This window comes from Mizuhopecten yessoensis, unplaced genomic scaffold, assembly GCF_002113885.1.
Source record: "Mizuhopecten yessoensis strain PY_sf001 unplaced genomic scaffold, ASM211388v2 scaffold715787, whole genome shotgun sequence".
NCBI classification, from domain to species: Eukaryota; Metazoa; Mollusca; class Bivalvia; order Pectinida; family Pectinidae; genus Mizuhopecten; species Mizuhopecten yessoensis.
This window is the reverse complement of record NW_018479791.1, coordinates 17,438-45,413: the sequence shown is the minus strand read 5'-3', so window position 1 is coordinate 45,413 and position 27,976 is coordinate 17,438. Positions and strand designations below refer to the sequence as shown.

The 27,976-nt window shown below is 35.7% G+C and overlaps 3 protein-coding genes across 3 annotated transcripts; all 3 read left to right on the top strand.

The window, feature by feature from the left end:
* Window positions 1-7,800: 7,800 nt before the first annotated feature.
* On the top strand, window positions 7,801-9,945 carry LOC110441256. Its single transcript, XM_021484364.1, has 3 exons — window positions 7,801-8,414; window positions 8,665-9,267; window positions 9,474-9,945. Exons 1-3 carry the CDS (start codon window positions 7,801-7,803, stop codon window positions 9,943-9,945), a joined length of 1,689 nt encoding a protein of 562 aa, XP_021340039.1.
* Window positions 9,946-10,079: 134 nt separating this feature from the next.
* Window positions 10,080-10,981, top strand: LOC110441255 (uncharacterized protein K02A2.6-like). The gene is made up of 2 exons (XM_021484363.1): window positions 10,080-10,569; window positions 10,746-10,981. Exons 1-2 carry the CDS (start codon window positions 10,080-10,082, stop codon window positions 10,979-10,981), a joined length of 726 nt encoding a protein of 241 aa, XP_021340038.1.
* A 4,481-nt stretch (window positions 10,982-15,462) lies between these two features.
* On the top strand, window positions 15,463-23,370 carry LOC110441254. The gene is made up of 2 exons (XM_021484362.1): window positions 15,463-15,532; window positions 18,711-23,370. Exon 2 carries the CDS (start codon window positions 19,426-19,428, stop codon window positions 21,310-21,312), a length of 1,887 nt encoding a protein of 628 aa, XP_021340037.1. The 5' UTR covers window positions 15,463-15,532; window positions 18,711-19,425; the 3' UTR covers window positions 21,313-23,370.
* The last annotated feature ends 4,606 nt before the right edge of the window (window positions 23,371-27,976 follow it).

Genomic DNA, 27,976 nt, shown 5'->3' with positions numbered 1-27,976 from the left:
TACCAGTAAGGACTAAACGATGGACCAAGCTAGACATTTACCTACGAGACGGTGGGAACCAAACAAAGTGGTGTTTGGGTATGTCTGCTCTGGGAGTTACCTTTTAACATTGGTGTCTGAGGATGGCCAGAGGTACACGACATGCAAAAGGTTTCGCGTTTCTTGTGATTACCATTTTTTGTGGACAAACATTATATATGCATCTGGATCGCGATAACTGTTAGATAACTATATTATGATTTGCCTTTATCTATCCGTTTATTTTTCGTGTTATTTTCAAGCCAACATGTCATGATTTGACTTAAATAATTTTTGTATTTTTTTTCAAAGGAGGGAAGAATATAACAGAAATGGTCTGAAGAGTTATGTCCCTTAGATTGATATGTATTTGTAAAGCTTTCCAAAATAAAAGGAAAAATATTTTTAATGTTACTTAAAAATGGCGATTTAAATGATTAGTAGGATACATATTAAATAAAAATGTTTTATTAAGATTTTAATGCTATTTTATAAAGATTACATAATAATAAGAAATGCAAGTGCGTTTAAAATACAAAGTGGTGATATCATTATAACGGGGAGAGGGCGTTCGGAAATCATTGGACATTTAGTAGTGCCAGGTAAAGTTTCAGCTACAACAGTGGTGCTCTGTAAGTAGTATGCTCTTGTTTGTTGTACTTTTTGCTTCTTTGAAATACAAGGGTCAGCTCTCGATAAACATTCCTTCTTCACACCCTTGGAACAAGTCACAACAAAACCCTAAGGCTCTTTTACGTGATACAAGTAGGAGAGTCTGGTATCTATGATCTAGATCAAACATCGTGCGACAGCAAAACTATAAAATCCACAGGTTTTGAAGTTTGGGATAGCTTCTTTATAATCTTCAAAGGACAGGTATTAGCCAAGTGCGATTGGTCAGGTTTATAAAAATATACAACATTTTACATAGCGCCCTATCTAGCTAGAATAAGCCACTCTAGAGCGCTTTACAGTACATATATATTATTTTCTTTTATACAAACAATACAATTAGCATATACATTAATCAATACAATTTTGAGGAATTTGCAGGAGCTACCTTATCAGGCGCTTACTACTAGTCCTATGCCACCTGGCTAATATCTCCCTATGCGTGTATGCCTGCGTGTGTGATTGAGGTGTATTGTTTATCGGAGATTAACGACGTATTTATACCTGAAACCAATCAAAATAGCTTATCCCGAGTCTTCGATTTCGTCATGACATATTTTCCTTGAGAAGATAAGACGTGTATGTCTAGAACGGAACCCTTAGATTCTGAATATTTTATTGTAATTAGCATACATTTAAGCTCACAAATACATTGTTCAGGTTGATGCCATGTGAAATAGAAGATACATTTAAAAATAAATTCACAACAAAAAGCACTTGGTTACATGAATTGACATACCTGTAGATTAGCTAGCGTAGGTAAACATTTTCACACCTGACTTAAAAACATAATAATTATACAAGTGTGATTTTAAGAGAACATAACTCCTTTGATATTTCTGATTCCAACACGTCAGTTGATTAAATGTCATTCAAAGCAACATGATAATTTATGCTTTGTTCGACTTTTAATCACCTCACTAGTTTTGTTATCACACGTGACAATTTCAATTCAATTCAATTTATTACCAAATGCACATTGCATATAGGCGTACAGAAATAATCATATAGATAAATATTTTACAAATATCTTGTACAATGGCAGAGAACATATGCATTAGATTCAACTCCATACATAATATTTACAAATTATGAAATTGTCATAAGTTTGGGAAAACTTTAAGGTTTTCCTAAGGTGACTCTTATGAAGCATAGTTTAAATAGTTGCATAATTTAGTTGTTTGTGAAATAATACAAATAAAGCCTTAATCTAACCAAATTTCTAGGACATAACAAAACTTCAAAGTCATTTATACAACCTCAACATGAAGGTAGAACGAGTACTATATATTATACAATGAAATGAGATTATAACTCATTGTGAAGTAAAAGGCAGATCTCAATCGCATTATACAGTAACAAAACGTTTATAGCTAGACTTTGATACAGCTTATATTTCATAATAGACGACTTTTCGTAACAGTTGCATGAATCAAGTACTTACTTAAATTTCTAATAAGTTTAATTTTTTTGCTAGACAGTAGCTCTATTTATTTAAACACAGAAGGACGAATACGATAATATGGCTTGATATACGATACTCTTAATTCTAAAAACAAAGGACACATAAGAATGAAATGAAACTCAAACTCCAAGATCACACAAAGTACACAATATCTGGTTTCGAGGCAATGCATTATATCTACCTGTCTTTATATTAAGGTTATGTACTTGCAATCTATATTTGACAGATTCTTGACTTTCCAAACCTGTGATACTATAATCTTACCTGTGATACTATAATCTTACCTGTGATATGCTACTACCCTTACCTGATGTCTTTAATGTGTGTATGTGTGCTATGTATCACATTTCCTACTCATGTCGTAAATATTGTATATTTTATGTGGACCACATGTGAGATGAGTCCTTGACTCAATGTGTTATCGAATTAAAGTAAAGTCTTTTCTTAAAATTCTTATCATCATAAGTTAGTAACAGAAACAAGGGACATAACTCGTGCGAGTCTATCGCTTCAGACGTATCTCAACCATAACTGTATTTTAAATCGAAAATATTGGTTTTACCATCATTCATAAGATTTAAGTTTATTAAAATAAATCTTTTTTTTTTCAGGCGAATAGAAGCCTGTTTTACCTACAACATATTTAAATTTAGCAATTGTCTAGCTATTTAGCAGAGTTGTTGAGGAACTCAAAAGCTAAAAATAATAGCAAAAGATTGTTTCGTACAAAACACTTTAATGCATTTTACAAACACTTATTAGATACGTTAACACTGCAATTGTATTTATGTAACCCTGTTACAGATAAGTGTTTGACAATATATACTGTCTATGTAAACATGTAACAGATAAGTGTTTGACAATACTATTTATGTAAACATGTTACAGATAAGTGTATCACAATACTACTTATGTAAACATGTAACAGATAAGTGTTTGACAATACTATCCATGTAAACCTGTTACAGATCAGTGTATCACAATACTACTTATGTAAACCTGTTACAGATAAGTGTTTGACAATTCTATCTATGTAAATCTGTTACAGATAAGTGTATGACAATACTATTTATGTTACCTGTTACAGATAAGTATATAACAATACTATCTTTGTAAATCTGTTACAGATAAGTGTTTGACAATACTATTTATGTTAACATGTTACAGATAAGTGTATCACAATACTTCTTATGTAAACATGTAACAGATAAGTGTTTGACAATACTATTTATGTAAACATGTTACAGATAAGTGTATCAAAATACTACTTATGTAAAAATGTAACAGATAAGTGTTTGACAATACTATCTATGTTAACCTGTTACAGATAAGTATATGACAATACTATTTATGTAAACCTGTTACAGATAAGTGTTTGACAATTCTATCTATGTAAATCTGTTACAGATAAGTGTTTGACAATACTATTTATGTAAACATGTTACAGATAAGTGTATCACAATACTTCTTATGTAAACATGTAACAGATAAGTGTTTGACAATACTATCTATGTAAGCCTGTTACAGATAAGTGTATGACAATACTATCAATATAAACATGTTACAGATAAGTGTTTGACAATACTATCTATGTAAGCCTGTTACAGATAAGTGTATGACAATTCTATCTATGTAAACCTGTTACAAATAAGTATATGACAATTCTATTTATGTTACCTGTTACAGATAAGTATATAACAATACTATCTATGTAAACCTGTTACAGATAAGTGTATCACAATACTACTTATGTAAACATGTAACAGATAAGTGTTTGACAATACTATACATGTAAACCTGTTACAGATCAGTGTATCACAAAACTACTTATGTAAACCTGTTACAGATAAGTGTTTGACCATACTATCTATGTAAACCTGTTACAGATAAGGGTATGACAATACTATTTATGTTTCCTGTTACAGATAAGTGTATGACAATACTATCTATATAAAAATGTTACAGAAAAGTGTTTGACAATACTATCTATGTAAACATGTTACAGATAAGTGTATGACAATACTATCTATATAGACATGTTACAGATAAGTGTTTGACAATACTATCCATGTAAATCTGTTACAGATAAGTGTATGACAATACTATCAATATAAACATGTTACAGATAAGTGTTTGACAATACTATCTATGTAAGCCTGTTACAGATAAGTGTATGACAATTCTATCTATGTAAACCTGTTACAAATAAGTATATGACAATTCTATTTATGTTACCTGTTACAGATAAGTATATGACAATACTATCTATACAATACTATTTATGTAAACATGTTACAGATAAGTGTATCACAATACTTCTTATGTAAACATGTAACAGATAAGTGTTTGACATTACTATCCATGTAAACCTGTTACAGATCAGTGTATCACAATACTACTTATGTAAACCTGATACAGATAAGTGTTTGACAATACTATCTATGTAAACCTGTTACAGATAAGTGTATGACATTACTATTTATGTTACCTGTTACAGATAAGTGTATGACATTACTATTTATGTTACCTGTTACAGATAAGTATATAACAATACTATCTATGTAAACCTGTTACAGATAAGTGTTTGACCATACTATCTATGTAAACCTGTTACAGATAAGTGTTTGACAATTCTATCTATGTAAATCTGTTACAGATAAGTGTTTGACAATACTATTTATGTTAACATGTTACAGATAAGTGTATCACAATACTTCTTATGTAAACATGTAACAGATAAGTGTTTGACAATACTATACATGTAAACCTGTTACAGATCAGTGTATCACAAAACTACTTATGTAAACCTGTTACAGATAAGTGTTTCACAATACTATCTATGTAAACCTGTTACAGATAAGGGTATGACAATACTATTTATGTTTCCTGTTACAGATAAGTGTATGACAATACTATTTATATAAACATGTTACAGATAAGTGTTTGACAATACTATCTATGTTAACCTGTTACAGATAAGTATATGACAATACTATTTATGTAAATCTGTTACAGATAAGTGTATGACAATACTATCTATATAAAAATGTTACATATTAGTGTTTGACAATACTATCTATGTAAACATGTTACAGATAAGTGTATGACAATACTATCTATATAGACATGTTACAGATAAGTGTTTGACAATACTATCCATGTAAACCTGTTACAGATCAGTGTGTCACAATACTACTTATGTAAACCTGTTACAGATAAGTGTTTCACAATACTATCTATGTAAACCTGTTACAGATAAGTTTATGACAAAACTATTTATGTTACCTGTTACAGATAAGTGTATGACAATACTATTTATGTAAACCTGTTACAGATAAGTATATTACAATACTATTTATGTAAATCTGTTACAGATAAGTGTATGACAATACTCTTTATGTAAACCTGTTACAGATAAGTGTATGACAATAATATTTATGTTACCTGTTACAGATAAGTGTATGACAATACTATCTATATAAACATGTTGCAGATAAGTGTTTGACAATACTATCTATGTAAGCCTGTTACAGATAAGTGTATGACAATTCTATCTATGTAAACCTGTTACAAATAAGTATATGACAATTCTATTTATGTTACCTGTTACAGATAAGTATATGACAATACTATTTATGTTACCTGTTACAGATAAGTATATAACAATACTATCTATGTAAACCTGTTACAGATAAGTATATGACAAAACTATTTATGTTACCTGTTACAGATAAGTGTATGACATTACTATTTATGTTACCTGTTACAGATAAGTGTATGATAATACTATTTATGTAAACCTGTTACAGATAAGTGTTTGACAATACTATCTATGTAAACCTGTTACAGATAAGTGTATGACAATACTATTTATGTTACCTGTTACAGATAAGTATATAACAATACTATCTATGTAAACCTGTTACAGATAAGTGTATGACAATACTATTTATGTTACCTGTTACAGATAAGTATATAACAATACTATCTATGTAAACCTGTTACAGATAAGTATATGACAATACTATTTATGTTACCTGTTACAGATAAGTATATAACAATACTATCTATGTAAACCTGTTACAGATAAGTATATGACAATAATTTGTAAATACAGGCTTTCAGCGCATAGTCTATATATTGAATCTGGAAGATACATGTACATTAATTTGGCGAGACACCTAAGATTTAGCACTAAATGTAATTAGAATGATGTGTAGAAGACTAGTATCATTTTATTCTGGTTTGTAATTTTTGTTCTGACATTAGATCAAAATGTATTAAGCCCTATTTCTGGCGCCGCCCTTCTATCTTTAAGCTTGTACAACTTCTGTCTGTAAGGAATATAAAACAACTTCATGTCGAAAATGAGCATTTATTTGATTAAAATGCCAGTAATGAAAGTATGACCAATAGATACATGTTGATGGTATAAAGGCAAAAAAAGATTTGGGATCTTCAATAGAAAAACGCCCCATACATGTACATATAGCTATATGTGTACAGTCACAATACGGTGGACATGCAGGGGAGGAGGAGGGAAAAAAATTCTTTGCTTAACCATCGTGGAAACCTTCCTGTGTTTACATTTTTTTCAGTGGAGTATCACGTGACATCCGACACCAAAACTAGTCGTCAAACCCGTAGCTGGGCTGACTACGTTTCCAGTCGACCAGCCCTTACCCGGGCTGGCTACATTTTACATTTCCGGAATAAAAGGACTAGTATTACATATAACTTAAATGATTGAATACAACAAATACATTAATTGACTAACATAAAAATAGGCATTTACTAAACAGATTGTATAAATTACTTTATGTATAACATAAATACAATTATACTCTCGTGTTTAGCATGGAAACAACCTAATTACACCCAGGATATACTCTGCTCTGTTTTTTGCCCAATAATAACACAACTACATGTCTAGTCGAAAATGAGCATTTATTTGATTAAAGTGCCAGTAATGAAATTATGACCAATAGATACATGTTGATGGTATAAAGGCAACACAAGATTGGGGATCTTCAATAGAAAAACGTCACAAACTTGGACAGAAATATACTATACGCATTTCTGTTCTGTATCAACATGTATCTATTGGTGATAATTTCATTACTGGCATTTTAATCAAATAAATGCTCATTTTCGACTAGACATGTAGTTGTGTTATTATTGGGCAAAAAACAGAGCAGAGTATATTCTGGGTGTAGTTAGTGTCGTATTTTGACTTTTCGGTTTGTTTGGCCTGTTAAGCCATTTAGTAATTATCGACTGTACTTACCTGGGGACATCCAGGCATTGTAAAAAAGTGAACTATGATGGCTGATTAAAACCAGACATGATGCAAAAGTTTTTAGTTTTCATTTGAGTATGAGAACACAACATGGTGTCAGAAGTAACTGAAAAGAATCCCAGAAGCTCCACGACGAAAAAGTAAGACATTTTTGTGTGAGAATATTTCTCAAATCGTGCATTTGATCGGTGAAACGAGAGTTGTTTCACACACACGTGGTATCTAGAATCGACCTCGTGGCGCGAACAATGGAGAACATCAAAGCACCGCCGGAGTTGGATCTCACAACTTAGCCGAGAGATGGCGTAAGTGGGAACAAACAATGCAATTATATATAAATATAGCGATGTCTGGCAGGGAGGAAAAAGACAAATGCAGTGCATTTTTATACCTGATCGGTCAGGATGGCCGAGGAGTGTTCAACACGATGACATTCGACGGAGACACGCGAGACAAAATAGAACCGTTGTTTACGAAGTTTAAAGAGTACTGCCAACCGCACGAGAACACCATCGTATGGAGACACAAATTTAACACAAAAGTTCAAGGAAAAGGAGAAACGATTGACCAGTATGTCACTGAACTTAGAACCATCAGTAAAAACTGTCGTTTTGGTCTACTTACGGATGAGCTAATTCGCGATAGAATAGTATGTGGTGTGAACAGCGGGAAACTGAAGGAAAGGCTACTCCGGGACGGGGAGTTAACCCTCATTAGAGCAATAACTACATGCAGAGCGAGCGAGGAAAGTCATCACATGATGAAAAACCTCCACGGGGAGGAGGTTGTAGCGAGTGTAAAGAAAAGTAGAGACTACAAGAAAACATCGCACAAACCGACCACGCAGTCATCAAAACAATACAAACGTGTGGAAACTCCGAGACACTCTAATCTATGTGGTCAGTGTGGGGGGCAACACATGAAAGGGAACTGTCAAGCTTTCGGGAAAAAGTGTCTAAAGTGCCAGAAGCTCAACCATTTCATAAAGTGCTGCAGGACCAAAAACCCTGGTAGAGTGCACAATGTTGAAAACAGTGCGCACAATGAAACTGACCCTCTATTCATCGGATCAGTTGAATCATCACCTTAACACGACACAGAGTTTGGGAGAGATGAAGTGTTCGTAAACCTGAAGTTGTGTCAAGTGAGCGTGAAATTCAAAGTTGACACTGGCTCACAAGCCAATATGATTCCTCTCAAAACTGTGCAGAAATTACGACCTACAGTCAAAGTGGAGGTCCAAGGTAACGCTGAAAAGCTACACAGGAGACAAGATACCTGTGGCTGGAAGGTGTGTAATACCGTACAAGGACAGTCAGTTAAAATTCTATGTCACTGACTCCACACATACTCCGTTGCTCGGATTTAGGTCATCGCAAGATCTAGAAGTCATCAAGGTTGAACTTACCACCAACACCGAAAGGAAAAATCCTGTAGACATGTACCCCAAACTGTTTGAGGGACTTGGCTGCCTAAAAGAAAGTTACAAAATTCAAATTGATGAATCCGTAACACCGGTGGTGAATGCTTCTAGAAACGTGCCAGCAGCGTTGAGAGACAGACTGAAGGACGCACCAAGTGAAATGGAGAGAGACGGCATTATTGAAAAAGTTGACCAGCCCACCGATTGGGTTAGCTCATTAGTAGTGGTAGAAAAGCCCTCAGGCAAATTAAGAGTGTGTTTGGATCCACGTTATTTGGACGTAGCCATCAAGAGGGAACACTATCAGTTACCTACCTTTGAGGACATTGTGTCAAGGATTCCAATGCCAAGTACTTCTCCAAATTGGATGCCAATCATGGATACTGGCAGGTAGCGCTAGACATGGAAATTCAGAAGTTGACCACGTTCAACACGCCATTTGGTCGATACTGTTATACAAGAATGCCATTTGGGATTAAATCCGCCCAGGAAGTGTTCCAAAATCGGATAAGTCAGCATTTTGATGGCATTCAAGGGATTTAGACAGACATCGACGACATACTAGTCTGGGGTGCGAGCCTCGAGGACCATGACAGGAACCTTCAGAGAGCCCTAGATAGGTGTCAGGAGATTGGTCTCACGTTGAACAAGGAGAAATGTAAATTTCGTCAGACTGAGGTCAGCTACATCGGACACCGGCTAACGCAACAGGGAGTACACCCTGATCCATCGAAAATCGAAGCCGTGAAGGACATGCCTCAACCAATAGACAAGAAGGGTGAAGAGAGACTGTTAGGTTTTGTGAATTACCTATCAAAGTTCATTCTGAACATGTCCACCGTCACTGAGCCAATCAGAAGATTACTCAAGAGTGATGTCGAGTTTGAGTGGACCAAGCCACAGGAAGAGGCGTTCAAAGAGATAAAAAAGATCATCACCAGGAAACCGGAACTGAAGTACTTTGATGTCAAGAGGCCTATAACGGTCAGTTGTGATGCATCCAAATCAGGTTTGGGAGCGGTGTTGCTTCAGGACGATCAACCGATAGCTTATGCTTCAAGAGCGTGACGGACGCTGAAACGCGTTACGCGCAGATAGAAAAGGAGTTATTAGCAGTGGTTTTTGCAGTGGAACGTTTCAACCAATACACGTATGGTCAGTGCATCAAGGTCGAGTCGGACCACAAACCATTGGAATCGATAATGCACAAGCCACTATACCAGACACCCCTCCGTTTACAACGTATGCTTTTGAGATTACAGAAGTATGACATCGAGTTAAAATACAGACCCGGGAAAGAATTGGTTCTTGTCGACACTCTATCGAGAGCATACATTCAGAAAAGTGTGACTGACGACAACCTCAGTGAGGAAATTGAGAGACATGTTATGTCGGTGTTGCGAAATATCCCGGTCTCGGATGGGAAGTTGGAGCAAATCAGAACAGAAACTCTGAAAGATGAAACCCTCCAAGAAGTAGTCAAGATTGTTGAGGAAGGATGGCCAGACCACAGGTCCGAGACCCCAAGCAGAACTCATGATTTCTGGACCAACAAAACAGAGCTCACACATGTACATGGAAACCTTTTCAAAGGGGACAGGATTGTGATTCCGAGAACTCTGCAGGCTGAGATGCTGCAGAAACGGGTCACATGGGAATACAGAAAAGCAAGAAACGGGCGCAAGAACTCTTGTATTGGCCTGGTATGGGCAATCAGATATCTGACATGATATCAAAGTGTAGCACATGTCTCGATTACCAAAATGCCAACGCCAAGGAACCCATCTTATCTACAGACATTCCGAAATGACCATGGCGAGTAGTAGCTACAGATTTGTTCATGTGGAACAATGCTGACTATGTCGTAGTGTGCGATTACTACTCCAGATATTTTGAAGTTGGAAAACTCGAGAACACCAGGAGCGCAACCGTAATAAACCAGCTCAAATCATTCTTTGCGCGACACGGAATACCTGAGGAAGTCCGGAGCGACAATGGTCCGCAATATAGCTCCAAGGAATTCAGGAAATTCGCGGAAGACTGGGGGTTCGATCACAAGACGTCCAGTCCGCACTATCCCCAGAGTAACGGTCTTGCTGAATAAACTGTGCAAACAGTCAAGCGAATGCTAGAAAAAGCATTGAAGGACGGAAGAGACCCTTATATCAGTCTCCTAGAGTACAGGAACACTCCCACCGATACCCAATCACCAGCAAAGTTGCTGATGAGTAAGGAGTTACGGTCTGTGATTTCGATCACAGAGAAAAACCTGCGACCAAAGACTGTGAGTTTATATAAGACCAGGAAACAAAGGGAAACGACTCGGTCGAAACAGAGTCGGCATTATGACAAATCCGCAAAGCAACTCCCCATACTCTCATCAGGAGAGCAGATCAGATTCAGGCATCAGGATGCGTGGAGACCAGGTAATGTCGTGGAACATCACGATCATTCACCGAGATCGTACATGCTCCGTACACCAGAGGGAAGGTGTTATCGACGGAACAGACGACACATCATAAGATCGTCCGAGCGGAAACAACCCGTCAACACTGACGTTGACCCTGACGACATCGTACCGGAAACCGCTTCGCGTGTTAAGGACAACACTGATGTCGCGACTCCGAAACCGATTATCGGACACACCGATAAATCCGCCCAAGCTGACGCGAGCACCACTGTTTCGGATCAACCTACACAAAGTAGCCCCAAAGCGACGGTCACACGTAGTGGTAGGCGAGTGAACCAACCGTCGAGATATCAAGAATATGAGATGTGAAATGGGGCATAATAATCCCCTATACATGTGTAGATAGTGACAGTTTAATTTTTGGTTTGGTTCATCTGAATCAATATTTTTTATTTATTTTTTTCAAAAGTTTTCAAATAGAATCAATATCTTCATGAAAGTTTATGCACAAAACCTAGGATCCAGGTGAACAGAGCTAAAAGTACAACAAAACAATTTGTTTGTGTTTTCCTGTTTATTCCGAGTGGACGAAGAGACGAACTCTTGCCAATTTGTTACTTTATGAGTTGTTTTCAAAATAGACATGGTTCACATTCAATCTCATGATAAAGTAATTGATCTGTTTAAACATACATAAATCATGACATTTTCTAGTCAATTCTAATCATTTTATTTTTTAAATAAGTCAATATTGATGTCCATCCTACAGTCTATTTAATTATAATATAATTAACAATGACACCCAGAAAAGACATTGGATGATTTGTTCAGAACTTTGTTCTCAAAAGAAAGGAGTTGTCGTATTTTGACTTATCGGTTAGTTTGGCCTGTTAAGCCATTTAGTAAGTATCGACTGTAGTTACCTGGGGACATCCGGGCATTGTAAAAAAGTAAACTATAATGGCTGATTAAAACCAGACATGAAGTAAAGGCTTTTAGTTTTCATTTGAGTATGAGAACACAACAGTTAGGTTGTTTGCATGCTAAACACGAGAGTACAAAACAACTTAATAACCTTGGTAACTTTGTGTGTATTGCCACTGCAAGACGTGACAGCTGATAATGATATTATTGTGTTATTTTGTTTGTACTGCCACTGCCAGGCGAAAGAGCTACTAGTAATATTATTGTGTTATTTTGTATGTATTGCCACTGTCAGGGGGTGACTGCTACTAGTAATTTTATTGTGTTATTTTGTTTGTACTGCCACTGCCAGGCGAGAGAGCTACTAGTAATATTATTGTGTTATTTTGTATGTACTGCCACTGTCAGGCTATTGCCACTGCAAGACGTGACAGCTGATAATGATATCATTGTGTTATTTTGTTTGTACTGCCACTGCCAGGCGAAAGAGCTGCTAGTAATATTATTGTGTTATTTTGTATGTACTGCCACTGTCAGGCTATTGCCACTGCAAGACGTGACAGCTGATAATGATATCATTGTGTTATTTTGTTTGTACTGCCACTGCCAGGCGAGACAACTGATTGTAATATTAATGTGTTATTTTGTTTGTACTGCCACTGCCAGGCGAGACAGCTGATTGTAATCTTAATGTGTTATTTTGTTTGTACTGCCACTGCCAGGCGAAAGAGCTGCTAGTAATATTATTGTGTTATTTTGTATGTACTGCCACTGTCAGGCTATTGCCACTGCAAGACGTGACAGCTGATAATGATATCATTGTGTTATTTTGTTTGTACTGCCACTGCCAGGCGTGACAGCTACTAGTAATATTATTGCGTTATTTTGTATGTACTGCCACTGCCAGGCGTGACAGCTACTATTAATATTACTGTGCTATGTTGTATGTATTGCCACTGTCAGAGGGGTGACTGCTACTATTATTATTATTGTGTTATTTTGTGTGTATTGTCACTGCCGGGCGAGACAGCTACTAGTATTATTACTGTGTTATTTTGTATGTATTGCCACTGCCAGGCGTGGCAGATACTAGTAATATTATTGTGTTATTTTGTATGTATTGCCTCTGCCAGGCGTGACAGCTACTAGTAATATTATTGTGTTATTTTGTGTGTATTGCCACTGTCAGGCGTGACAGCTACTAGTAATATTATTGTGCTATTTTGTGTGTATTGCCACTGCCAGGCGTGAAAGCTACTAGTAATATTATTGTGTTATTTTGTGTGTATTGCCACTGCCAGGCGTGACAGCTACTATTAATATTACTGTGTTATCTTGTGTGTATTGCCACTGCAAGGCGTGCCAGCTACTAGAAATATTATTGCGTTATTTTGTATGTACTGCCACTGCCAGGCGTGACAGCTACTAGTAATAATATTGTGTTATTTTGTGTGTATTGCCACTGCCAGGCGTGACAGCTACAAGTAGTATTATTGTGTTATCTTGTGTGTATTGTCACTGCCAGGCGTGACAGCTACTAGTAATATTAATGTGTTATTTTGTGTGTACTGCCACTGCCAGGCGTGACAGCTACTAGTAATATTACTGTGTTATTTTGTATGTATTGCCACTGTCAGGGGGTGACTGCTACTAGTAATACTATTGTGTTATTTTGTTTGTACTGCCACTGCCAGGTGTGACAGCTACTAGTAATATTATTGTGTTATTTTGTATGTACTGCCACTGTCAGGCGTGACAGCTACTAGCAATATTATTGCGTTATTTTGTATGTACTGCCACTGTACTGAGTATTTTATTCCAGTTTCCTTTTAACTTTTTCTTCACTTGTTGTAATGTATATATAAATTCATTATCGTATCTGCTTTTTTACATTAATGCCACATACAGTTTTTACAATGTACATATCTATCAATATTATATTTTTTATCCCCACACTATTTGTAGATAGTCATGAATGAATATGTAAGAACATTGCATCTATCTCCCTAAAGTATTCTTTCGAATATTTTAAAAGTTTTGTGTCCTAAATTTTTACTACGAATTGATAAGTCTAGAGACTATGTACAGGTTCATTTGAAGTATTTGTTATGTATTTTTATTTTCGTATTTTGGTATTTTGTTCTTTCCGTATAATCTGAAAACGATAAAGCTACACATAATGTTTGAGATGTATGATTTTCCATGAAATGAACGTACTTGTCGATGGCAGTGAATTATGGCGTCCTGCTGGGTATTGAGACAAATGTTAAGGTTCCCATTTTTACTGCAAACATAAGTTTGTTTCACATCCACACAGTCCATAAACGATATTGATTTATCACATAATCGGCCTGTTATCCAGTGAATTTGCCCGTGTAATATTTTTTACATATGTCACTAGTGTAATATACCTTGGAGCATTTTCCATTGGCTGTGCCAGTCAGAAATCGACTGTGACGTCATAATACGGACAATGACGTGACGTCATAAATTGTGTGAATGGCGCAACAAAATGTCTGTCTCCGTTTGATTAAGCCCTCTACATTTTGGCTTTAAAACCTGTCAAAATGTAAGTTTTCTGAGATATGTGATAAAAAAGTATCTTAAGTTTGTTTTCATTTCATATGAGCTTTTATGAAACTCGTCTCGAAGTTTTATTTTTTGCTCGCCAAGGCTCGCAAATATAAAAACTCCTAAGACTCGTTTCATAAAAGCTCATATGAAATGAAAACTGTATAACATAAATAATGGTATTCAATATAAACAATACAATACAATATAATTCTGATGACCTGAGGAGTCCTTAGGGACGGGGCAAGATCCCTGGCCCAATTGACCGATCTGAAGAAATGATATCAATGTTACGTCCTTATTGTCGTATACTCCCATTCTCCCTGACCTTCTATGCCACTTTTATACTATTTTAAGTACAGTTAATATGTTCTGTATTTCTTTCTTTCTGTCCTTCTCCTTCCTTCCTTTGTATTTCTAGCATATATTTTTTGTACAAAAAATAGACGTACATTAACTTATGTATTTGGAGCTGTATGTCAGTCAATGTATTATATATACAAACAAAACAAAAACAAAATCAGAACAACCGCTAAACTATGGTAGCTAGGTTGGTATATCAATTACAGACAATGTTAGGAAGTCTATGTATAGAGTTAAACAGGTTCACCTGTATACGTTAGGAGGTATATATAAGGAGGTATAATTTACAATGTATATCCGGTTTTTAGTCATGTAACGCATTGTTGTACGTGTATATCAGCGAGAACTAGTCTGACTTCACTGACACCCGGCCCCACGGCTATGACAGTAAGTGTTGCTGCATATGACTAATATCATACATTATTATTTGTTCTATGTCGAATTAGCTGTTGTTTTAATTTAAAATAAGTATGTCGCCAATATTGCTTGTGGCGCCCTTAACAACCGTTTGTTTGGGTGATACGTCCCGGTTGTGAGGGAACACGCGGGGACCCGATGATTTATTACAGTATGGCAATATTTTGACCTTAACTGATGTGTTTAAAGAAATAAAACGCATTTGAATTGTTTACATTCGTTTTTGGTAAAATAGGCCACCCCATATGATGGTATAAACGTATATAACATTATTGGGGTGACATTTTTTCCTTTGAATTCCAAATACCGTTAGACTGTAACACGTTCTTAGGCCTCTGTAAGTGGACACACCTAGTATATGCTAGCTATTCCTGTGTATTGTATACCACAAAATCAATGAAAATTCTGTCAAATCTGTTACGACCTCCTCGAAATGTTCCTTCAGTTTACCATAACAAAGTGAGTCGTTACTCTCCTTTGTTCNCCCCCCCCCCCTCTTGATAGATGCATTAATAACGAAGTATGCCTCATTGCAAACTTGGTTGATATTTGTATGCATGTGTATATAATTACATTGTGTTTAAGTACCAGGTGTGGGGCTGAATTACGGGCTTATACTGGAAACATGAATGTATTCAATTAATAATTGTGATCAATTCTTTTATCTAGACAGGGTTACATAAGTTAATTTAATTACAATATGGACCTGTCATTCTCAATGTTCAGTGAACATATTAAAATGACATAGTTATAATAACAATAACACCTCTCACATTATCGCCGATCTAAAAACACATTCCGCGTGTATACTTTTTTAAAGACTCTAGAATGGGTAAAATATGCATTGAGTTTTTTAACTTGTTCCCTAACTGCCAACAGAGTAACTTAAACGTTAAAAAATCTTCATTTGTTCACAACGTATAGTTCTGGTAGCAACCTGGACCATACTCAGCGAGCATTTTTATGGTTATATGGTAGGGATCTCAACCGTTTCAATGTTCTGACTCAGACAACGACCCCAATGACAGGACTAAATATGTTGGTCAAGTCCAGTAACAGCAATTGTATAATCTAAATCATTTTTTATGTTAAGACAAGAGCCTAAGTATCCTGGGGTTTGGTCAGACCCCTCAGCCAATCCTGGTGGTATGATTATATTTATCACGTGATACCTAGCAATTGTTTATATTGACTAAAATATTAGTTCCGGAGAAAGGGCACAGATTGAGTGGACCTGACACTGGAGTTAATCCAAGTGGCATGATTATGTTTATAAAGGCCTGGGGTTAGGCCCCGCCCCTCACATTCGACAGAATAACTTTGAGTGTACAGCTTTCCTGGCTCTTGGTTTAATTGTGTTAGGTTTGTTTGTGCTTTATGCCCCATTACTAGCTATGGTCATTTAAGGACGAACGAGGTTTTGGTGGTGGAGGAAAACCGGGAAAAAAACGCCGACCTGCGAACAATACCTGGCGACTTCCCCACGTTCAATTGTATGCCTTGAGCCCCGCGACCCATTGGCGGAGGGTTAGTGATAATAGATGGTCAGACACACTAAGCACTAGACCACCGCGGCCCCTAACTCCCTGGCTCAAATTATGGAATCAGCTAAAATTCTCAACCCATAATATTATAGTAATATATATCCAATCGTATTCCTATACTGTTTGACTACTCAAATCAAGTCATAACAGAAACGCTAATGTTCGACTTGGTTAGGTGACTAATATAATGGTATTTTCAGGTGTATTATAAGGGGATTGTCTTTTCAAATGGTGTTTTATGTCCATTTGTGTTATATTGCTGGTCAAATATATCGATAAATTCGATTATTTTTTCTCAAGAGTCACATTACTACTAAAGATTTAAGCGACCGAAATCAAGGTCAGCTACATCATGCGTCGGGTAACCGCCTTTTCTCCTGAAAAATGCAATATATTTCAAATCATCACACTTGCCACGTGACAGAGTCGTTTTAGATAACAGACATAGGAGGCTGATATGCAGTTTATATTACAGACATTTATGCGTATTATATTTTAAAATTACACGGATTGAATTTTCGGGGGCATATTCCAAGCGAATTATCGAAAATATCATCCCGCGATAATAATTAATTATTTTAAACGACTTTAATGATGCAATTGATGATAATAGCTACCACCTTTGATCAAATTAATCTTGAAACGTCTTTCTAGGACGAACGATTTAGAAGTGTCGAAATCTTAATATCTCACCTTCTGACGAAACACAATCATATAATTAACATTTTAACACCTACAGTGAGTTACCCACAAAATGAGTTAGCATCTTAAAATGAATTGAGGTTTCGAATTATAAAATGCATTATTTTATGCTCAACAAATACAAAATCCCCAAGCCGGAAATATGTTTAGACGACATAATATACTGAGTCATGCGACGTAGAATCATGCTACTTAGCCTCTTACTTGCTGGTATCAAGTTCATCGAAATAAACGACAATGTCATTATAAAGGTCATCTTTTATAAAACACCTTCTTATAGTTTCTTTGCTTCCGTCATTTTGACTGATATACCAAACTTGTTGGTGGTTCGCATATCAACATAGATAAATATAAATATAAAATTTATTTATTTCATAAAATTTATGAAACAAGTTATATATAATTTTTATTAATCAATCTTGTTGGCCCGGATGTAAGCGCGAGAGGTGTTAATTTGAAAGGAAACCGGAGTACCCGGAAAAACCCAAGTGGTCGGGCAGGCGACTTCATACCTATTTACCTCCGATCGGGGAATCGAACCCCGGCCGCCTTGGTAAAAGGCGAGTGCATTATCGACTGCGCCGCCCGACCACCCAGATACCCCAACCAGAAAGATATATACAGTGATATTTTAAGTACTTTAATTGAGAAGATAAACTGAAAGTGTATTAATGAGATGTGGATGTGCAAATTTCAAGGGCAGTGAAGGGGATACGAACATCGAAGTCATCTATACTTCTGCTACCGGTAGGAGGTGTGATAGTGTTATTATGGAAATAAATATTTACATGTATCCTTGGAAGCAGATGTCATGATGTGTACGTATCGTTCTGCTGTCTGTAATTTTGTTAATTTGATGTATATATTCTATACGTTAACAATATAAAGCATTTGTTTTGTAGGACCTGCAGGAAGGTCGATGACGACAACATGGATGCAGTGTTGAGCGAAGAATCGCTTAAACAGGAACTTGAGACATTTCCATCAACCTTTGATTTTAATTTGAAGAATCTGACCAAGGACCGTGTAAAAAACACCATAAGGAAATTAGAGGATGACCGGGACAACACAAGAAAGCTTGAAACTTAAGATATACAGATAAGTAACTTTCTGTCGTATTTGTATTTCCTGTTGGGAGATTATGAACATGCACGTGAACACATTGAGGAATCTCTGCAAAAAGATCCTGATAATATCATAGCAAACACAAATAAAGCCAGAATTCTGTTAGAAGAAGGGGAAATCTCTGATGTTAATGATATAATAACAAAACTTCAGATATTGAAAGGAAGAGAGGATTTCGACAGGAGGAAATGCTATGCGGAAGCGGATCTTGCGTACGCGTATTCGCGGTCGGGTCCTTGGTATCACCAAAAGGCGGTAGATCTGTTCACGCAAGTTGTGGCGGCGTATCCTACAGAGTATGCATGGCAATATGGACTCGGTCTGACTTTACTCTGACAGACTCACTTTTTTAATTCACAGGCAGAGGGCAGATTTAATACGGAACAAAACGAGAAGACAACAATACATGCTGCTGAGCTGTTACTAACTGTTGCTACTGAATCAGATGATCCCGTTTTACGTGCGAATGCATTTGCCAGATTAGGAAAAGCAATGTACAATATTTCGAAAATAAAATATACTAACGTGCCTGATAGGATTATGCGTTTAACGCCTAAAGAATATTTTGAAAGAGCAGTAGAATTATGTCCAGAGGAACCATCGGTGTTGGAAATTTGTGGTCAATTCGCACGCTACAGGGGGGAACTAGATACATCGGAAAAACTCCTACGGAATGCACTTAAAATCAAGCCAACGTGTCATGCGTATCACCATCTTGCTCTGACATTAAAGGGGCAAGTAGAAAGTAGGTCATATAAAGGACAGTTTGTAAACACAACTAAGGAAGACCGTTTAGAAAAAGAAATCAGCCAGGGGTCTAGAGATCGGTCCAGAGGAAGTTATCAGAGAGGTCAGGAAAGAAATCAACAGACGTGTGACCGTCGTACAGTCGTGTACAGTCGTTCGGATGACCATAGCAAAGGCGCCTATAACTGTAGTTTGGATGTTGATTGCAACAAACGAGGAGGGATGTACAACCCAGGTCAAGAAAGAAGGTTTACGGGAGTGAAGAGTCGACGTGGAGGTTCACACAAACACGGAAACCAAAATAAAAATGGTCAACAAAATAAGTCATCTAGACCATGCACGCCTAACCAGTCAGAAGGGAAAAGACTTCGTCGAATGATAAAGTCACCGTTAACAGTTTCATTTTACCCTGAAAACGACTTACTTGTTGAAGCAATACAACTACTAGAGAAAACAGAAGAACTGACGACTGAATATGGTCTTGGAATAGAGTACGACAAGGGAATCATATATAGAATGCTAGGCCAGATTGAAAAAGCTGTGAAAGTTTTCAAACAAATAGTTTCAAAAAAAAAGTATCTTCCAACCAAATCACTGATGACAAATGTTTATGAACAGCTCGGACTTTGTCTTCTGGAATTGAGCAAATCCGAAGAAGTATCTCCAGACATGCAGCAGAAATACAAGAGAGATGGTCAAGCCCATCTCCAACATGCTGTCCAAATTCAATCAGAAATAGTAGCAAACGATCCACAGTTTAAAGCGGCTTGGAACTCCTATCCAACACTCAAAGAACTTTTGAGCGATAAAAGTGTCGGGAAGCCAAAACAATTGGCAGTTCTGCATATGCTGATGGGGGACCATAAAGATTCAATTTCCATATACCAGAAATTATTTCGGAAGGAGGAAGCTGAAATGAACCAAGAAGATTTTATTAACTTGCTTGAATGCTATAAGAGAGATGGACAGTTTGAAAAATGTGTTGCTGTTTTAAAATCTCTGGAGTGTACAACCATTTTTGTGGGTCTTCCTCCGTCTTTGATCTTTGATGTGTATATAGATTGCGCGTTTCACGCTTACACAACAGATACCGCACAACTTGCGTATCAACACTTTAGACGCGCCTTCAAAGTGTACAGTATGTTTGACAAGATCTATGAAGACCAAACCAACGTTGACGAAGATGCTGACACAAAAGACATACTAATATTACACACTTGTTCCCATGACTGGAAATGCAAACTTCCCAGAAATCTAGGAACCATTCTAGAAGATGTTACAGGATTACGATACACAATCAACTCAGACGACGTGCTGCCAAATGAATTACTATTGACATCAACGGCTTCTATAATACAGAAAATCCCATTTATCATAATCATGACCCACGAGAGTGCGGACTCGTATCACCCACTATTTGTCGATCAAGCTATCAAGAGGAGTTCCGAACAAAGTGGCCCCCAAGTGTTGGTCGTGACGGACGACGAGTGCAACATGCCAGATATTGCTAGAACAAAGCCGTTTATCCGGATGCCTCCTCTATTAGAGGGCGCTATGGAACCAACCGAACAGATACCAGAGGAGCATCAAGAATGGGTGAAAGAGTTCATCACTCTTCTGAAACCAAAATAACTTATGTGTCTCCATATTGCTTTAACTGCCGCTATATTCGCTTGAGTATCCCCGTATCCCTGTTTTCCGGCATGACTATATAAACTTTTGTTAAATCATGTCTGAAAAGAAATTCATACATTGCGGAACTTCATATAACAAATCATATAAAGGAGTAATTAACAAAACATAATCAACAACAGTGTTCCGAGTTTGAAAATACAGCCAGCAGAAGCTAAAATTGTATTCGAATCCTAGACTTCAGATTGTTATACTGTCCCTCTAACCAAACTAGCTACCTTCTCAACGAAAGTGTTCTGATCCAACTGTGCTACAGTTATAGCCGACGCGAAATTACAGTGGTCACTGTACATACGAAAACCCCACAGTGTATTGACACATGTGTCCTTTACATAGAAGTGTACACGCTTTAATTCAGTGAATGAAACCAATGAGTGTTACAAATTTACTCGAGCAAACAACTAAGTCAACAACTGAGGAAACAACTGATCAGTTTAGCATCAGCAGTTATAACAACAATGTACACTTCTGCCTAAGTTCAAAACATCGCTGAACAAGTTTGGGTTCAGTCATTATTTTATCACTGTACAGTACCGCCGAGCACTCGTTACACCAGCTAATTGTTTGAAGTTACTGAAGAATATGTTCGATAAAAATTCTTATGTATTCCAAGCCCATCAAATTACCAACAATGAATATAATGAGCGTTGCCTATGAAAAATATTCCATTTAAAGAAAAGTTTCTACAATATATTTATAAAGGAACCTGTTCTCTAAAAAGTCATATCAATGTAGAATATTGTACATAAACAACCATTCAATACAGTATGTTTTATATATAAAAAAGTTTTCTACATTTGTATATTAATTTTTTAGATTTTTTTAGACAATTAACGTTTTATAGTTATTTTTCTTGATTGTTGACTTAAGTGTTACTGACGTCAGTGCTCTGTTTATGTACTTTTAAGTGTCACTGATGTCAATGTTCTATTAATTTACGGTAAAGTGTCACTAATGTCAATATTTTATTAATTGGCTGTTAAGTGTCACTGATGTCAATGTTCTATTAATTGACCGTAAAGTGTCACTGATGTCAATGTTCTATCAATTGACCGTAAAGTGTCACTAATGTCAATACTTTATTAATTTGCTGTTAAGTGTCACTGATGTCAAATCTTCTATTAATTGGTTGTTAAGTGTCACTGATGTCAATATTCTATTAATTGACCGTAAGTGTCACTGATGTCAATGTTCTATTTATTGACCTTTAAGTGTTAATGATGTCAACGGATTGTTAATTGACTTTAAGTGTCAGTCATGTCAATGGTGTATTACTTGACTATACGTGTCAATAATGCCAATGGTTTGCCTTTTGCTGTTGTCACTGATGTAAATTATTTGTTAATTGACCATTACGTGTCAATGATGTCATTGGTCTATTAATTGCCAATGATGTGAAGTTTATGTTAATTAACCGTTAGTTGTCACTGATGAAAATTGTCTGTTAATTGAATTTTGTCACTGATGTGAATGTTTTTTTTTTAATTTTTAACTTTAGTGTCACTGATATCAACGTTGTGTTAATTGTCGGTAAAGGGTCACTGATTTCAATGTTTTTAGATTGACCTTAAAGTGTCACTGATGTTGATGTTTTGTTATTTGACTGTTGAAGGTTGCACATTAACTATTTCTATTATTGTACTGTAAGTGACATAAATTTGAATATTTTGCTCATAGATTAACCATTTATCCATTAATAACTTTGTAACTTGTATTTAATATTCCAGGCACGAATTATGCATTGATATGACATATTCAACGTGACACTTACCTGTCTGGAAATAGTCTATTACTAAAAACAATAAATATATCTATAGTAGTGATATCATATTTTGTCAAAAGTCCTTTTTTTACACCAAAGTTACCATGAATTTTTATTTGGATACAAAGCAAGTATTTGTTCCATATATTTTATAATTGATGTCCAGACAGACATTTTCGCTCGGTAAGTGTTTCTTTGCCTATTTGTTATAACACAGATAATCATGTCTTTGATAAAAAATTAATAAAAATAATCAAAGTTTAACTTTTCCTGATTGTTGACTTACCCCTACGTCCACTGACGTCAACGCTCTGTTAACTGATCATTAAGTGTCAGTGGTGTCAATGATTTTGAAATTGAACAAAGAGTGTCACTGATGTCAATGTTTGTTTAATTGACCGTTTAGTGTCACCGATGTCAATGATTTTTAAATTGACCAACGAGTGTCACTGATGTCAATGTTTTCTTAATTAACCGTAAAGAGTCACTGATGTCTTTGCTTGTTTAATTAACCGTTTATTGTCAGTGATGTCAATGTTTTTAAATTGACCGTTAAGCGTCACTGATGTCAATGTTTTTAAATTGACCGTTAAGTGTAAGTGATGTCAATGTTTGTTTTATTGACCGTTTAGTGTTACTGATGTAAATGCTTTTTTGATTGACCGTAAATTGTCACTGATGTCACTGTTTGTTTAATTAAGCATTGGGTGTTACTAATGTCTTTTTTTTAATTGACCAAAAAGTGTCAATGATGTCAAAGTATTTTTATTTGACTATTTAGTGTCACTGATGTTAATGTTTTTTAAATTGACTAAAATGGGTCAATGATGTCAATGATGTCAATGTTTTGTCATTCGACCAATCAATGATGCACAATAACTATTTTTGTTCATTGAACCGTATGTTATATTTTGTTAGATTGTCAAATATTATTCATTTTGCCATTAATAACTTTGAAACTTGTATTTAATATTACAGGCACGAATTATCCATTTATATGACACATTCAACGTGAAATTTACTTTTCTGGAAAGAATCTATTACTAAAAAATAGATATGTCTATAGAAGTGATATCATATTTCGCCAAAAAATAAAAAATCAATCCATCAATTTTTTGTTAATACAAAGCAAGTATATTAATTGTGTTCCATATATTTCATTATTGATGAACAGACCGACATTATCAGGTTTCGTTCAGTTAGTATTTCTTTGCCTATCTGTTATAACACAGATAATCATGTCGTTGAGAATTGTTTTTTCTTTCTTTCTGAATTTAAAGACATTTAAATAATGCATCTTGCGATGTTATTTTGCTCTCGTCTGCTGGATAATTTGGCTAGTTTCGGGGAAGGGTAGGGTAGACGTATGGTGGTTAGTTTGCAAGTCGGCAGACGTAAGAATGGTATTGTGTGGGTGAGCATATATAAGGAGGGTATTTTTTGAAAGGATAGATATAAGGTAGGTATTTTGTTGGAGGACAGATGCAAGGTAGGCAGTTTATAGGAAGGTAAATGAATGGTGGGTAATTTACATAAGATGGGTAATTTGTAAGAATAAACACATAAGGTTTGTATGTTTTAGAGAGGTTAAGGAAGGTGGGTAGTTTGTAGGAAGAAAAACGGAAGGGGGTAGTTTGTAGGCAGACAAACAGGGATGTGGGTGGTTTGTACGCAGACAAACAGGAAAGTGGGTAGTTAGTTGAAAGATAAATGGAAAATAGGTAGTTTTTGTGAAGACAAACGGAAGGTGTGTAGTTTGTAGGAAGATTAACGGAAGGTAGGTAGATTGTGGAAAGATAAACGGAAGGTGGGCAGTTTATAGGAAGAATAACGGAAGGTGGGTAGTTTGTAGGAAGATAAACAGGAAGGTGGGTAGTTTGTGGGAAGATAAACGGGAGGTGGGTAGTTTGTGGGAAGATAAACGGAAGGTGGTTAGTTTGTGGGATGATAAACAAAAGGTGGGTAGTTTGTAGGAAGACAAACGGAAGATGGGTAGTTTGTGGGAAGATAAACGTAAGATGGGTAATTTATATGAAGGTAAATGTAAGGTACAATGTATGTTTTTTAAGTGAATTAATATATAAAATAACCTTGCCTTATTGTTGAATAAAATACTTCATTAACTGACATTTAAATGTGGTTCATTGTAAAGCAGAAACACGTTTTCATTAATTCTGAGTTTGGTGAAGATGTTTTATTGATGATGGGAAATAAACTCAATGGTGTGTGCGCGCTGTGGAAGTCTGCTCTGGGTGATTTTACTTGTACATTTCAACATTGGAGTCTGAGAGGATGGCCTGTGGTACACAACATGGAACGATTCGTGATCGCGAAAAACGTGCAACCGGTATCGCGTTTCTTGTGGAACTGGTGCACCGTTGTAGCTATGTTATCGTTCTCTGTGAACAGACATTATGTAATATGACCTGTCTTGCGTTAACTCTTGCATAATTTTATGATAATGTATCATACATTTATTTCATATTTTTGTTTGCTTATTTTTGTGTTGTTTCGTTTTTACAGTACCGTTATAGATAAAAAGTGTGATGTTTGACTCTAAAATATGTTTTCATAAAAGGGAAGAATGTAATAGAAATCGCTTTAAAAGAAATGTCCCATAGGTGAAAAGTGTTTATGTACTTGCGAATTTCTTCCAAATAAAAGGGAAATAATCAATTTATATGTGTATTGTAGTTGTTCAAAAGTAGTTCTATCGTTTTGATGTTAGCTTGAAATGATGATTTGAATGATTAGTAGGATTTATATACATTAGAAATATTTTATTATGATTTTATTCTAATTATAACATATACCATTAATAGTGCAAGAGCGTGTAAAATATATAACGATAGTATCATGGGCTGGGGGTTGGCGAGTGCGTTCGGAATTTGTTGGACTTTTAGTAGTGTCAGGTATTGTTTCAGCTAAAACACTGGTGCTCTGTTAGTAGTATGTACAAGGGGGTTGTACTTTTTGCATTTTTGAAATCAAAGGAACCGCTCTTGAAATTTATTTCTTCTTTACACCCTAGGGATATGTCATGACAAAATGAAAGGCTCATAAGATATCTGGATGATGATGTAAGAAGGATTGTCTCATATCGTTGATGTATAACAAAGAAATCGCGCTACAGCTTCACACTAAAATCTATGGATTTTGAACATTATAGAAAAAACTACACCAAACTTCAAAATCTCTGGATTCGGAATATTACAGAAAGAATATATCAAAGGACAGCTATTAAATTTACGATTTGTTAGTTTTATACTTGAAACCTATCAAACTATCTCATCGTAAGCCTTCGTGATATACATGTATACCAATGGTGCAGAGAAGACGTGTTTATCTAAACCAGAACCCGTAGACTTAGAAATTGTAGATAAAGAAGGGCAGTTACGTCTGGTATTTCAATGTTCATTTCAATGATTCTTAGACAACAAATCGATCCTTTGGTTTGACTTGTTAACAGGACAACATCTCACAAGTTATAGAAATCGGTTAGTACAGAATATGTGTAGTGCAAATTTAACCGTTACACAACCTAACATACATATAGGTAGCATCGCTATAAAAAAAGGAAATTTGAGCCTAAGATAAAAGAAAATATCCTGGTTTTAACTAGTTAACAGGACATCTCACAAGTTATAGAAATTGGTTAGTACATAATATGTGTAGTGAAAATTTAACCGTTACACAACCTAACATACATCTAGGTAGCATCGCTATAAAAAAAGGAAATTTGAGCCTAAGATAAAAGAAAATATCCTGGTTTTAGCTAGTTAACAGGACATCTCATATAGAAATTGGTTAGTACAGAATCTGTGTAGTGAAAATCTAACATTTACGCACTCTTAATATACATATTGGTAACGGCGCAACAAAACAAAGTACATTTAAACATTGTCACGTCTGTGAAAAAGTAGAACATATAAAAATGAACAATAGTTTACATGTATTAACATACCTTGAAATCAACGTAACAAGGTAACGTTGACACACATGTTAAGTGAATAGAAGATAGATTTGAAAATACAAACAAAGCACAAAAAGCACTAAAAGATTGACGAACATATATCACACTGTCTCACCTGCTGATTTGAAAAGATGATGTACATGTGTGGTTTTAATATAACATAACTCTTTGGATACTTTTGGTTCCAAGTTAATAATTGAAACAAGGGCCATAACTCGTGCGAGTATATCGCTTGAGACGTATCAACCCCAACAATATTTTAAAATCGAAAACATTGGTTTTAACGTCATGCATTTTATTGCTAAGTTAACAAAGTAAAGATGCCTGTTTTACCTTAAAACATATATATTTTTAACTATTGTCAGAGTTGTTGTGGAGCTTTTGGTTGAATACCGTTAAAAACTGTGTACTCAAACAGTTCTTTACATTAATACTGTGATGTTTAATAAATAAAGGACGAGAAAAGTCGACGAAGACTCCCTTTATTGTTTCCATCCCGTAGGGGAGTTTACTTCACATACCTCGTGAGAGGGTGAAAAACTACAAGGCAAAACAGATAAAACACTCATAATTATCTCAAACTGACAAAAATGTTCGACCTAAACAATAGCCATTTTACTAGTACAACTCAACCATATCACTTTATGTATTAGTTTAGGCTTCTTTTATATGAACATTATGCCATCAAAATTACACAGAGTAAAATTATAATTGCTCCATACCACCGGATAATAAATTAGACAACACCCTGTGCTAACAGATCCTTCAAAACACAACACGTCACATACCAGACGAAATTATGGTTAGTTGCACGATATTATCATTACTATTATTCATATTAATACAGTTGGTACCCATAATGAAGTACA

Bases quoted from the DNA above. Each gene is read 5' to 3' on its own strand.
- LOC110441256 (XM_021484364.1), top strand. From the start codon at position 7,801: ATGTCTGGCAGGGAGGAAAAAGACAAATGCAGTGCATTTTTATACCTG. The intron at 8,415-8,664 runs GTGCCAGAAGCT...AAAACTGTGCAG, and splicing joins TTCGGGAAAAAGTGTCTAAA to AAATTACGACCTACAGTCAA. The intron at 9,268-9,473 runs GTAGCGCTAGAC...GGACCATGACAG, and splicing joins CCAATCATGGATACTGGCAG to GAACCTTCAGAGAGCCCTAG.
- LOC110441255 (XM_021484363.1), top strand. From the start codon at position 10,080: ATGCACAAGCCACTATACCAGACACCCCTCCGTTTACAACGTATGCTT. The intron at 10,570-10,745 runs GTATTGGCCTGG...ACTATGTCGTAG, and splicing joins AAACGGGCGCAAGAACTCTT to TGTGCGATTACTACTCCAGA.
- LOC110441254 (XM_021484362.1), top strand. From the start codon at position 19,426: ATGTACAATATTTCGAAAATAAAATATACTAACGTGCCTGATAGGATT.